Source organism: Brassica rapa, chromosome A07 (genome assembly GCF_000309985.2).
Source record: "Brassica rapa cultivar Chiifu-401-42 chromosome A07, CAAS_Brap_v3.01, whole genome shotgun sequence".
Taxonomy (NCBI): domain Eukaryota; kingdom Viridiplantae; phylum Streptophyta; class Magnoliopsida; order Brassicales; family Brassicaceae; genus Brassica; species Brassica rapa.
In genome coordinates this window covers 13,428,750-13,440,870 of record NC_024801.2, presented here as the reverse complement: position 1 = coordinate 13,440,870, position 12,121 = coordinate 13,428,750, and the positions used below count along the sequence as shown (strand labels likewise).

General features: G+C 36.8%; 2 protein-coding genes across 2 annotated transcripts; both read left to right on the top strand.

Annotated features, from left to right (window-relative positions):
* Positions 1 to 5,629: 5,629 nt before the first annotated feature.
* On the top strand, positions 5,630 to 10,650 carry LOC103829851 (putative pumilio homolog 8, chloroplastic). The gene is made up of 5 exons (XM_009105542.2): positions 5,630 to 6,599; positions 6,684 to 6,846; positions 7,253 to 7,416; positions 7,503 to 7,758; positions 7,845 to 10,650. The coding sequence occupies exons 1-5, from the start codon at positions 5,689 to 5,691 to the stop codon at positions 7,959 to 7,961; spliced, it is 1,611 nt and encodes a 536-aa protein (XP_009103790.2). The 5' UTR covers positions 5,630 to 5,688; the 3' UTR covers positions 7,962 to 10,650.
* Positions 10,651 to 10,888: 238 nt separating this feature from the next.
* On the top strand, positions 10,889 to 12,013 carry LOC103829341. The gene is made up of 2 exons (XM_009105001.3): positions 10,889 to 11,398; positions 11,489 to 12,013. The coding sequence occupies exons 1-2, from the start codon at positions 11,186 to 11,188 to the stop codon at positions 11,873 to 11,875; spliced, it is 600 nt and encodes a 199-aa protein (XP_009103249.1). The 5' UTR covers positions 10,889 to 11,185; the 3' UTR covers positions 11,876 to 12,013.
* The last annotated feature ends 108 nt before the right edge of the window (positions 12,014 to 12,121 follow it).

Here is a 12,121-nt window from a genome sequence, read left to right as displayed (position 1 = left end):
ATAGCTTGCGGCCTTTCTGTCTTGGGTATAAGACAAATATTCGTTTGGTTTAGCCGAGGATCAAAAGCGCTGGACTCAAAGAATTTTCTAACCATCGAAATTATCTCTGACGCAGTAACTTCCCAAAAACTCTGATAGAAAAGGCTTGTCATACCGTCTGGACCCGGTGCCTTATCTGGGTTTATGTTGTGAATAGCTTTCTTGATCTCCTCATCGGATGGGTTCTGCGTTAGGATCGCATTCATGGCTGGAGTCACTTTCGCGGGAATATACCGGAGTGCTTCCTCGAAATCACACGTTTCCGACGAGGAGAAAAGGTTTTGGAAATACTCTGTAGCAACCTCCTCGATCTTTTCTTCACTCTCCGCCCAGCCTCCTCCGGGTTTTCTCAGTTTTGTTATACGGTTCCGGGCTCTTCTTTGTTTTGTGATGGCATGGAAGAACTTTGTATTTCTATCTCCATCTTTTAGCCACAGGGCACGGCTCTTCTGTCTCCAGTAGAGTTCCTCTTCCCTAAAGGCTGTGCAAAGATTCCACTTAAGATTTAGAAGTTCTTCATTCGTGACCGTATCATCGGTATTTGCCTTCTCAAGTTGTTCCTTGATAGTCTCAATCTTTTTTTGCGTATTGGATGGGTTCGTTTTTTTCCATCGTGAGATAGCTCGACGCACATCACATAATTTGATATGGAGAGTGCGGTTTCCATCAGTTACATCTGGTCCCCATCCTTCTTTGATTGCTTCCTTTAGACCATCCTTACCAAGCCATCGTCTATCAAACTTGAAGCTCCGCTGGAGTCGAACTTTTCGTGATTGAACACGGGTGAGAATAGGGCGATGGTCCGAGCCCCATAACTTCAGGTACTCCACATTGGTGTGGGAAAAGATATGGTGCCATTCTTCGTTACCTATCGATCGGTCTAGCCGGCATTGGACTTTGCCTGAGCTCCGAAATCCCATCCAAGACAAGGAGTTACCTTTGAACGGAAAATCCACCATACCACAATCCGCTAACATGGATTTGAATGCTAAGAAAGACGTCTCAGACCTTTTTCTCCCCCCTTTCTTCTCGTGGTTCCCGGTGATTTCGTTGAAGTCTCCACTCATTAGCCAGGCACCGGTTCTAGAAGTACTTATACGTGTAAGTCTTTCCCATACATAGTCTCGGCACTCCACGACCGGATCACCATAAACAAAGGTCATAAAGACCCTATGTCCCTCTATGGTAGCTGCAATATCAATCATACGTTTATCGAAGTAAAGAATCGACACATCATAAGAATCCATATAAAAAAGTGCCAGTCCACCGCTTCTACCTTCCGGTTCCACGGTAAACAATTTATTATAACCAAAAGAAATTTGAAAATCTTGCAAAAAAGAACGAGTGTTTTTTGTTTCAGAAAGAAAAAGAAAAGATGGTGCAAAAAAACGATGCAACTCCCGGAGATGTTGCTTGGTCAAGTAAGCTCCCGCCCCTTGACAATTCCAGGAAATTGTATTCATATCTTCTTACTGGGTGGTTTCTGGGACCCCACCGAACCTGAAACAAAAGACAACCTCGTACTTTTAGCAGATGTAAACACCTCATGACGAGGGACAGCAACAGATTTAGATTTTATTGGATTACCCGAGCCTTTCTTCCTCGGGGATGGACGTCCTCGTAAAGCATTCAGCTTCCTTGAGGCTTGTGCTCCTTTTAGTTCCGAACTTTGGCCACTTTTCTTCTTATCTTCCGCACCACTAGTCTTACTTCGACCCTCTCCTGCTGGAACTGGAGGCAGTTTAGCTGAGCCAGTGAACATAGGCTTCATTTGCTGTGCCTTAATGCCCTGCGGTTCCTTTGAGGCTTCTGGTAATCCCTCGATTTGTTTATTCACAGCATTAGCTGGAGAGAGCTGTGATATAGCATCAATAATCTCCGCATCATACCCCGGCTCATCGACCAGGAGATCATCATTTTGAATCATTTCCTCATCCATAACTACATCTCCGAACTCATCCACAAGCTTATCTACTTCTGCTTCTTCTTCCCTAGTAAGAACCATCTCATCGATATGCTTCGAGATCATCAGGTTTGTGAGTTCTAAACTTGGTTCCTCAGCATCATCTCTAAGTCTAAGTGGGGATGGTACTGACCTGAGGACAGATGGAGGAGTCCGCGTCCCTCCTTCTCTGATTACAACAGTGCCTCTGTCTCTAGTAAGCATCGCATGTGGGATCATGTGGCGGTTCAAACCAGGAGATTTGGCCGATGGTTCCTCTAGCATAGTTGCTTTACCTTTGAGACGTCTTAGTTTCTCTTCAGAGGTTTCATTTCTGTGTACCACCAGAACTCCGCTACCTTGTCCACCCAGGGCACTACCATCTTGTAAACCTCCCGAAATGGTTTGTTGCGATTCCGCTCTCTCTGGAGTTGTGGCTTTTTGGTACTTCAAGTTGGTAACAGTTCTGGAAGGGCTACTGCTTTTTCCTTCCGTTATCTGGGTTCGTGGTCTACAGACTTGCTGGGAAGTTTGTGAATGGCGGGAGTAAAGTCGTTCCCTTGGTCTATACGACTCTCGCCCTCTCTGTCGTTCTGTGAGGCTCTGTCTCGGCCGTGCATTCAAAACCCCTGTGTTCCTCCTATCTTGTCCACCAGACCTATCATCAAGCCGGTTCCATACAGTTGTGGTTTTCTGGTGGCGTGTGTGTCTCTCTTCTCCATCCTCCCTTCTTCTCTCCATCGTCTTGGGAGGAGCATCACGGCTCGAGAAAGCTTTTGTAGTCCAGTAGCTTTCCGAAGCTTTTTGACGTTGCCCTCCTCTGGACTGACCAGGATCTCCTGCCCTTTTTGGTGATCTTTGGTAGGCTTCTCCATTAGGGGATCGTGGTCTCTTGTTATTCAGAGGATTGTTGTTGTAGGTTCCTCGCGGACCAGACAGAGCTCTGTGCGATGGGCCTTGTAGTCCTGACTCATTGGATTCCCGAAGGTCTTTTATCTTTTTCTCACGCTCTTCCATAGTTAAATCCAAGCATGAATAGATGTCATGGGAGAGTCGCTTACACCCAAAACAGTATCGGTTTAGTCCTTCATATGTCATTGATACTTTTCCAAAATCTCCATTGGGAAATTCTATCCTTGCCTCCATCTTAAGTGGACGATCGACATCAACTGACACTTGGATTCGCGCATTCTTGGCATCAATATCTTCCTTCTTCCCAAGTGCCTTTGCAATTGCACTGAAAGTATCATCATTCCAGAAGTGGACTGGGACTCCAGTGATTTTGATCCAGAAAGGAACCGTGTTGGGGAAGTTTTCACTCGTTGAAGGTTCCCAACGTGCCAGAGCGAAGATCCAGTGATTGAAATGACATGGTCTCTTGTTCAGCACCGTGACGAGATCTTCTTCCTTATCGAAATCAAAGCGGAAACGGCCGTTGCCCAGGTTCACCCCTCTAGCTCTCCCTTCCACATTCCAGATACGTGCTCTCGGAAGTAGAGCTATCATCGCTTCAACGCTTCTGCCCCCTCTGTGGAGGACTCTTCCAATCAGGGTTCTTTTGAAACGTTCAGTTGCCGCAGTTAGATCACATGCTGGGATACGGATGATCTCTTCTTCCGCTGCCAGATCCAGTTGGCGTTGGGCAGAAGAGCTACCCCCGCGGCGGATTAGGTTTGACTGTGAACTCATCGTATCGACTTAGGTGAAAAATACCAAACTTAGCACAAGGCTAGAGAGATCGGACTGCTTCTCAAGCGAAAAAACAAAAGTTTCGTAGTAAAAACTAGAATCGGGATGTATATAATAACCTTACCGGACCTAGCAAGAAGTGTGGAGTAGTCTACCTTGCGTAGGGGTAACGTTAAGAAGGGTTTTGTCTTGGAGCGCCGTCAAAATTATTGGATCTGACAATCGCCTATTTCGTCGCCCAAAACCCTAGACATCCTTTGAGATTTCACCGTTTTGCATATGTGCGGTCTTAAGATCACAATTAACATACAATAATTGTTCGATCTGATTGTTTTAAACATCTTCAATAGTGTTTCATTTTTATTTCATTTCTAACTTCATTTTGAAGAAAAAATGTTTTAGCAGTATATTTTTTCAAATTTTGAAATAATGAACATTATTACTTCAAATTTTAAGAATTGCTATTCATTTTTACACTTTATGAAGACAAATTTTTTAACTATATACTGTATTTTTAATTTTTAACATGTTTTTTATTTATTTCTTTACTAAATTAAATAGGGTTGTTGAATCCGTAAAGTGGAGCCATCAATGGCCACTTGTCATTAAGTTATTGGCTATAGAGATTTCTTATTTGTTTTCGTCTGAAGTATTTGAGATCAATTATGTCATAAAATTTTATTTTAAAAAGAATAGTTTTACATAAAAGTTTACCAATTTTTATACTCTATAAATAAAACTTATTTCATTTGGTTTGAACATAGGGAAAATCCATCTATTTCTACTGTAATTTTTCTTTAGACTTCATTTTTATATTTCCTATTTTTCCAGTGAAATGAAACATTTGAAATTAATTTCAAAAATTAGTTAAACATTTGCTTAACTCTTAACTATTGTAATCTAATTTCAATCAATAACTGTTAATATGTAATCACAAAAAAAAACATATAAGAACAAAATTGTGAAAGAAAAAATTATAGGAAAGAGTGTTTGAATTTTTTTCAACAAACCATTCTAGAATATACGAAAATAGTGAATGTTGAATTATTAGGTAGAAAGCAGAAGATGTTGTAGAAGAAATAGAAGATGATATGTAAGATATGAACGTTGAAATAATTATTGATAGTCTAATATGAAAGTGGGGACCTCTATGTAAAGTGACTATGTTACTTTCATTGAAGTCTCCACTCTAATATAAAAATAGAAATTTCTATAAAAGTGATTATTTTACTGTTATAGAAATCTTCACTCTATAATAAAAAAGTGGAGACTTCTATGAAAGTAACTATGTTACGTTTTTGAGAAATTTTTTCACATGTGTTAACGTATCTATGTATAGTATTATTTAAATATTAAAAAGTTGTAAACTATTTTGACTTTATAGCATTTATAATATCCATTGATAGTTACAAGAGTTTCTCACCAAAAAATAATTAATAAACAAATAAAAGTAGAAAAGAGAAGAAAAAGGTGGAAAATATTGTCATAAGACTCTAAAAATGGTGAAAGACTTTCATATTACTTGTCATCTTTTTCACAGCTAAATTTTGATTACATAATTTAACGTTTTAAGAATATTAATACTTTAATGTTGCAAAACGATCCTCTTAGAATATAAATGGACAATCATCTTGCACTCTTCAGCTCCACAAGAACAGAAGTCAAGCTCCCAAACTACAAGAGCTCACAAGAGAAAAAGGTTTGTACCTCTTGGTGACTTTTCTTAATCTAACAAAACTAGCGAGGATAAACTCATCACATTTGTATAGATTTTTGTGTGTGCTTAGTTTTGTATAAACTCATTAATTTGTGGGTTTATTTTCCTCAATAAGAATAAATTGGGCATAGATTTTAGAGGTTCATTTTTCAGTTGCATAGCCATATTCTTCTTTTAAGTGAAAATATTTTTAAAATCAAAAGAAAAAGTTTGATTTGAGGCATATGTAATCCCAATAACTATTTTTCTGTAATCTTACTTTTAACATAATGAGAAAATCCAGCATAGTAAATCGCATTATATGTTAAATTTATTCTACTTGTTATCTTTACTATTATATATTTATAAAAACAGAAAGAGAAGAAGAGAGATAGAGATGATGAAGAGAAGTGAATTTGGAGAAGAAGCTTCGTCTTTCTCACGTTCACCTTCTTCTCATATGCAAACCTCATGGAATCACTACAGTCTCTTCCCCCGAGACTCATCTTCCAGTTCGAGTTACTTCTCTGACGGACTTTGTTCTTCCGAAGACGGTTCGTCTCATTTCGCTTCTCATCCGTTCGATAGGAACCTGAAGATGAAGCATTACAACAGCAGCGTTGTTGCTGCTGCTGATGAATATAACGAGTTGGGACTTTGTGAGAGCCTCCATCGTCTCAACATCAGAGATAAGGATAAAGAAGACAAGACTTGTCACCATAGTTTTGGAGTCTCCTCTGATTTTTCTGTTGATAAAGCTTCACTGGTTCCTAATTTTCAGAGCTGTGGAGAGAGTTCTTGTAATCTTTGTTACAACATCGCAGAAATGATGTTAACTACTGATAGATTCATGGTTTCTTCACCAAATAAGAGTCTGTTCGAGCTCAACAGTCACCACTCCGTTCCATCATACTCTCGTCGAAAAGGTGGTACCACTAATTATCCGAGTCTTCCTAAGACATCTTGTATCGAGGGATACGTCTACTTGATGGCTAAGGATCAGCATGGATGCAGATCCTTGCAGAGGATCCTTGAAGATGGAACTTGTCTAGATTCTATGATCATTTTCAACGAAGTGATTCCACACGTTGTTGAGGTGATGACGGACCCTTTTGGGAACTATTTGATGCAGAAAATATTAGATGTATGCACTGAAGAACGAAGAATGCAGATCTTACTTATCGTTACTGCACAACCTGGATGGCTTGTCCAGATATCCCTTAACACTTACGGGTAAGAGATTACCAATATAATCAACTTGATATGAGGTTTAAGGTTGTGTCTGATTGTTTTCGTGTGTTTGTGTGTGTGTTTAAGTACTCGAGTTGTCCAGAGATTAGTAGAAACAGTCAAAACCAAGAAGCAGATTTTTCTGGTGAAGTCAGCTTTGAGACTTGGATTTCTCAGTCTCGTTAGAGATGTGAATGGGAATCATGTGATTCAACGTTGCTTGCAGTGCCTTAGTACACAAGATAACGAGGTAATAAAGACGCAATGATCTTTTTTTATTTTCACTACTTAGAGCACCTATGATCGATCCTCTCCATATTTACCTTTATAATAGCATTTAAAATTAAATTTACTCCAACTCATCTATATCTCTTCTTCTAAAATAGAGATTACTATTTATTTTCTCTATCTCTAAAATAGAGATTGCTATTTTTTTTTCTCTATAAAATAGAGATTGTTATTTTTCCTCTATAATTAGAAGAAGAAATTCTATATTTTTACTCTACAATTAAAGAATATTACTATTTAAAAGAAATGTATTGGAGTAAACTTCACTTTTATTATAGATTTTCTCTATTTTAGAAGCAAAAATAGCAAAATATATTGGAGATGATCTTCATCTGATGAAACCTTGTTTCTCCTTCCACTCTTTATAGTTCATCTTTGAAGATGCTACAAGGTTCTGCATTGATATGGCGACACATCAACATGGATGCTGTGTGTTACAAAAATGTATTGCTTATTCCACTGGACAACAACGAGAGAAGCTCATAGCTGAAGTCTCTAGAAACAGTCTCTTCCTTGCTAAAGACCCTTATGGGTAATAAAAAGTATCTTATGACACAAGGATGACTGCTTCTGAGAGAGTACTCATTCTAGATAACTTTCTTTCTTGATCAAATGCAGGAACTACGCAGTCCAGTTCGTTATAGATCTGAGGGATTTGTTTGCGATAGCCATGGTGCTAGCGCAGTTAAAAGGGCATTATGTAGAGCTCTCCATGCAGAAATTCAGTAGCCATACGGTGGAACGGTGCTTAAGAAATTGTCCAGAGAGCCGTCCTCAGATAGTGCGTGAACTCGCCTCTGTGCCTTATTTTGATGTTCTGATTCAAGACCCGTATGCTAACTTTGTCATCCAAGCTGCTCTTTCTGTCACCAAGGTATAAGAAGTAGTATTCAAGTTTTTGAGACTTCCTTTTAACCCTAATTAACTTGAGTGATTAAAGGATTCTTTGGAATGAAACAGGGTTCACTTCATAACACACTCGTTAAAGTGATAAGGCCTTATTCCATTCTACGTAACAATCCCTATTGCAAAAAGATTTTCTCAAGAAACCTGTGGTTGACGATCAAAAGGCTATGATTGTGGTTGGTGATCCTGTAATTTCTAAATCTGTTGTTGTTCATTCTCCCCCAAGTTTCTTCTATGAATAAACTCAGACCTGCTTACTTGATCTCTCTAAGGTAATGTATACTTCCAGACAATTCTTTCTTGTTGTTGCTGTTGTTTTACTGTCTCGCATCTGACTGGTTCTTGGAACGAAAATTTATGTTGTGGTGAGTCATGTTTTTGAAAACTGGTTTTATATTTTAGGATGTATTTTGCCAATTTATTCTGTCTTGTGTTTTTGGGATTAAATTCTAACTTGTTTATAATCCTAAATTAAAACCAACAATCAACACCATTTGAATAGCAGATTATCTAAATAATATGATTATGGTTTATGTTCGGTACAATTTGAGGTTCATATTGGGTCATTAAGAAGGCATACATACTGATCGAAATTATTATTTTGCTCGAGAAAATAATGTGGATATATGAAAAACATCTCACATTTGATAGGAAATGGATAGACAATGCTTCATAAGATACATTAAATTATGAGCTAGCTTTCGTAGTGAGTTCTTCTACCTAAGAGTTTTTTGTAGCTAGGCTTGGTTTTGGCCCAACTCCTACCCTAAAGAAAAGGTTTGACGAATCACAAATGGCTATTGAAACATAAGTATATACCACAAAGCCTATATCATTGATGGCCAATTGACAATTATCCAATATGAAGGCAGATATTATGAAAACGTTTTAAAACTTACAAATAGATTCACGTTAAAATCTTGATAACTTACCATATTTTCTATAGAAATCCAAATTATGCATTGCAGTTTTCTTCTAAATGACTAAATTACATGCAGACGCAGTCAATAGCAAAACATGCAGACGCAAGTCACCTTCGGTTGAGTATTAATCACATATCTCTACATACTTGTTTTACAAAATTATCGTTGAAATAAAAGTACGTGTATTAACTGTTACTATGCATTTATACTTCTTCAATATATTTAATGGTAACGGGTAGACAAGTCCTGAATCTTTAATTCTTCCACAGGAAATAATAACTACTCCACCATTATGGTTCTCCGTTTAACCAAGTAATTCAAGAAATGTATTAACTATTTTACCCGCGAACAATTTTATTTTACTTGGAGCTTTCATTGCATACAATCCTTTTTACACTTGGTGAGTTTCAATTTCTTGTATATAAAATTTACGAAATTGTAAGTTTCTGGCGCTTGCTATAAAATGATGAGACATGAATCTTAATTGTAACTGCATGCATGAAGCAGCCGCTATTGTGAGATTTAAACCATTTTCTATCACATCGTTCCCATTTATTACTTTGCAATTTGTTAGAAAACTATATTTTCATTTTCTCTGAATAGTGATAAACGAAATGAAGCTCCGATTATGCATATTTGTTTTATTAATGAATGTAAAATTTATTAAATAAAAAAAACTTTGTTTACATACAATGCATATATGTAGTTAGGTTACTTAGAGGTTAAATATATATGGCATGGTGTGGCCCATTCACTTGATATTATGCCTACTTTCTAAAGCACACGAATGACGAACTAATTATGGTACGTTTCAAACTATAAAATGATTGTGAATTGCTGTAAGACTCAGCAACACAAACGGTTATTTAATTATTTTAAAAAAATTTAGTAATCATTTAATAATCTTGGTATAAAGCGGTTATTTAATTATATAATTCTTAGTTAGAGATGCTTTGATATGTTTTCATCCAAGTTTTTTGTAACGCCATTTTCATTCTAGTTTATGCTTTAAACTTAATTAGAAATATTTTCTTAGTTACAGCTGGTTATAAAAATATGCTTTGATAGGTTTTCATCCAAGTTTTTTGTATCGCCATTTTTATTATAGTTTATGCTTTAAACTTAATTAGAAATATTTTCTTAGTCGTATTCAAATATTGTTAGTTAGATCCTCGTAGAATACTAAAAGTCCATATTATAGGTCGACTTTAACTCGATAATATCAACGAACACACATTACAAACGCTCAAAGACACACACACACACACACACACACACACACACACACACACACACACACACACATATATATATCCATGCATAAATGCATCCGTTGAAATTTAATAGAGGGAAAAAATAGAAAGGCAATTTATGAGGAAGCTGACCAAAAGAGTCCTACAAATAAACGAGGAAGCGAAGGTTGGCATGGTAGGCCGTTGAGGAGGTTTCAAACTATTTGAATAATTTGCTATAAATATTTTCAATACTAAGATAATACTAACAATAAGGGTTAGTAGATGTGTGTATTTTTTGGTGTTATATATTGAAAAGTAGGAGTAAGAGTTATTGTGGTATTAATGTTGCATCGGCATTCATGAAGTCATGAACCTTCCCCCTTCAACGGTATTTAGTTTCTCTCCTATTTAATATGTATTGACCTCTCGGATCACATACGGACCATACGCACATAGACATACATGTAGACAACTTCATGACCAACAGGAATACACACAACTCGTATATGCATGCATGCATCATCATACGTCGAGATAACGGTTGCTGATATCATCATGATGATAATATTGGTGGAAGAGAAAACAGAAAAAGAAAAAAAAAACAGAAAGAGGAATTAAATAGAACTACAAATCTACACATTTCAATGAGTCTCCCCTTGGAGAAATACCCTCAGTTATTAACACACCCAACTTGAAACTCTATATTTTTTTTTTGAGAAAATAATTTTTTTTTTTTTGCAGTTTATTTTATCTTTTTAATAATAAAATCCGAATTAGTCTATAACAAAACAGCTTATGGAGTTATATTTGCGAAATCTTGATTTGCACCATCAAGTATTTAGAACATAACTGAGTATGAATACACTAATTAATATATTATTAGTTACCATCTTTAGATAGATATCAGCACTAGTCTGGGTCATTTATCTAAACTAAATATTTGTTGAGTAGCAAATATCAAAGATATGAATTATTTGTACTATGCAAAAATAGTCCCAATTTGAATCCTAGTTTATTTGATCATCTAAGATATTTATTTTAGTATATCTAACTCATTTACTATTGTCAACTATTCTACATGAACCGGTGGAGATAATAACTCCCATGGGTGGTTTATCTTATTCATATATAATATATATATACGACTTTCATGAACTGTTCCTCTATCTGATCATTCGTTCTAACACCAAAGCAAAGAAAAGTAAGAGTTTCTTAAGCATAAAGAGGCGAAGGTCCAATGTCTTCTCTACGTGATGGAGCCCTCTGTTCTAGAAAGAGATATCAGATGAACGTCAATGGAGAAACGTTTCATGGTTCCTTCAAAAGGATCAAACAAGGAGATCAGACACAGGCCCAACTTGAGAAGAACACTACTATGTTCTATCAGAGATCAAAGTCAGAGAACGCCAAGTTGATGAAGCCTGATGTTCAGCTTCATCTAGACACTAAGGTAGTATATGAATGTGAAAATCAACGCATATACATAAATTTATATGCAGAAAAAGAATGAACAAAACATGTTTCAATTCTCTTTTTGCAGGGCCATTCAGAGTCATTTGAAGATCGTAGGACTTACTTGGACCTTGAGCTAAATCTTTCTTTATCAGCAAGTTCGACAGTAAAAGAAATCATGAAGAAAGACGAGTGTTCAAAAGGAAAAACTTTGATCATGGCCCCAAGTAATAAAGGAAAACCAGGTGATATAAGGCTAAGTCGATCCCCGTCTTGGCTAGAGTTTGAAGGCGATGATGATAATGATGATGACAAGAAGCAAGAGATGGTAACAACGGTGTGCATGAAGTGTCACATGCTAGTTATGCTCTGCAAATCAACTCTCGTGTGTCCTAACTGCAAGTTCATACACCCTGATGATCACAGTTCCACAAAACTTTTTAAGCCGTTGAGTTTGTTTAAGCTTTTATGCTAGGGTTTGCCTTTAAAGGGTATGTATGTTGATTCGATGTAATGGGTGGAAGAATTAATGTGAAACTAGATATGTATTATGTATATACAAGTCATGATAAGTATTATCGTGTTCTTATATATGAATTTGCTGCGTTCAATTTATTTGTTACCACCAATAGTAAATGAACTACTAACACCAATGTCTACCAGGAGATACACCTATAGGAAGAATTCTCAATAGGTACTGGTTCAGCAAATTGTAAAACCA

Excerpts from the sequence above, each read along its gene's own strand:
- LOC103829851 (XM_009105542.2), top strand. The coding sequence starts at position 5,689 with ATGTTAAATTTATTCTACTTGTTATCTTTACTATTATATATTTATAAA. Across the intron at positions 7,417-7,502 it reads CTTGCTAAAGACCCTTATGG|GAACTACGCAGTCCAGTTCG; the intron begins GTAATAAAAAGT and ends GATCAAATGCAG. Across the intron at positions 7,759-7,844 it reads CTGCTCTTTCTGTCACCAAG|GGTTCACTTCATAACACACT; the intron begins GTATAAGAAGTA and ends GGAATGAAACAG.
- LOC103829341 (XM_009105001.3), top strand. The coding sequence starts at position 11,186 with ATGTCTTCTCTACGTGATGGAGCCCTCTGTTCTAGAAAGAGATATCAG. Across the intron at positions 11,399-11,488 it reads AGCTTCATCTAGACACTAAG|GGCCATTCAGAGTCATTTGA; the intron begins GTAGTATATGAA and ends CTCTTTTTGCAG.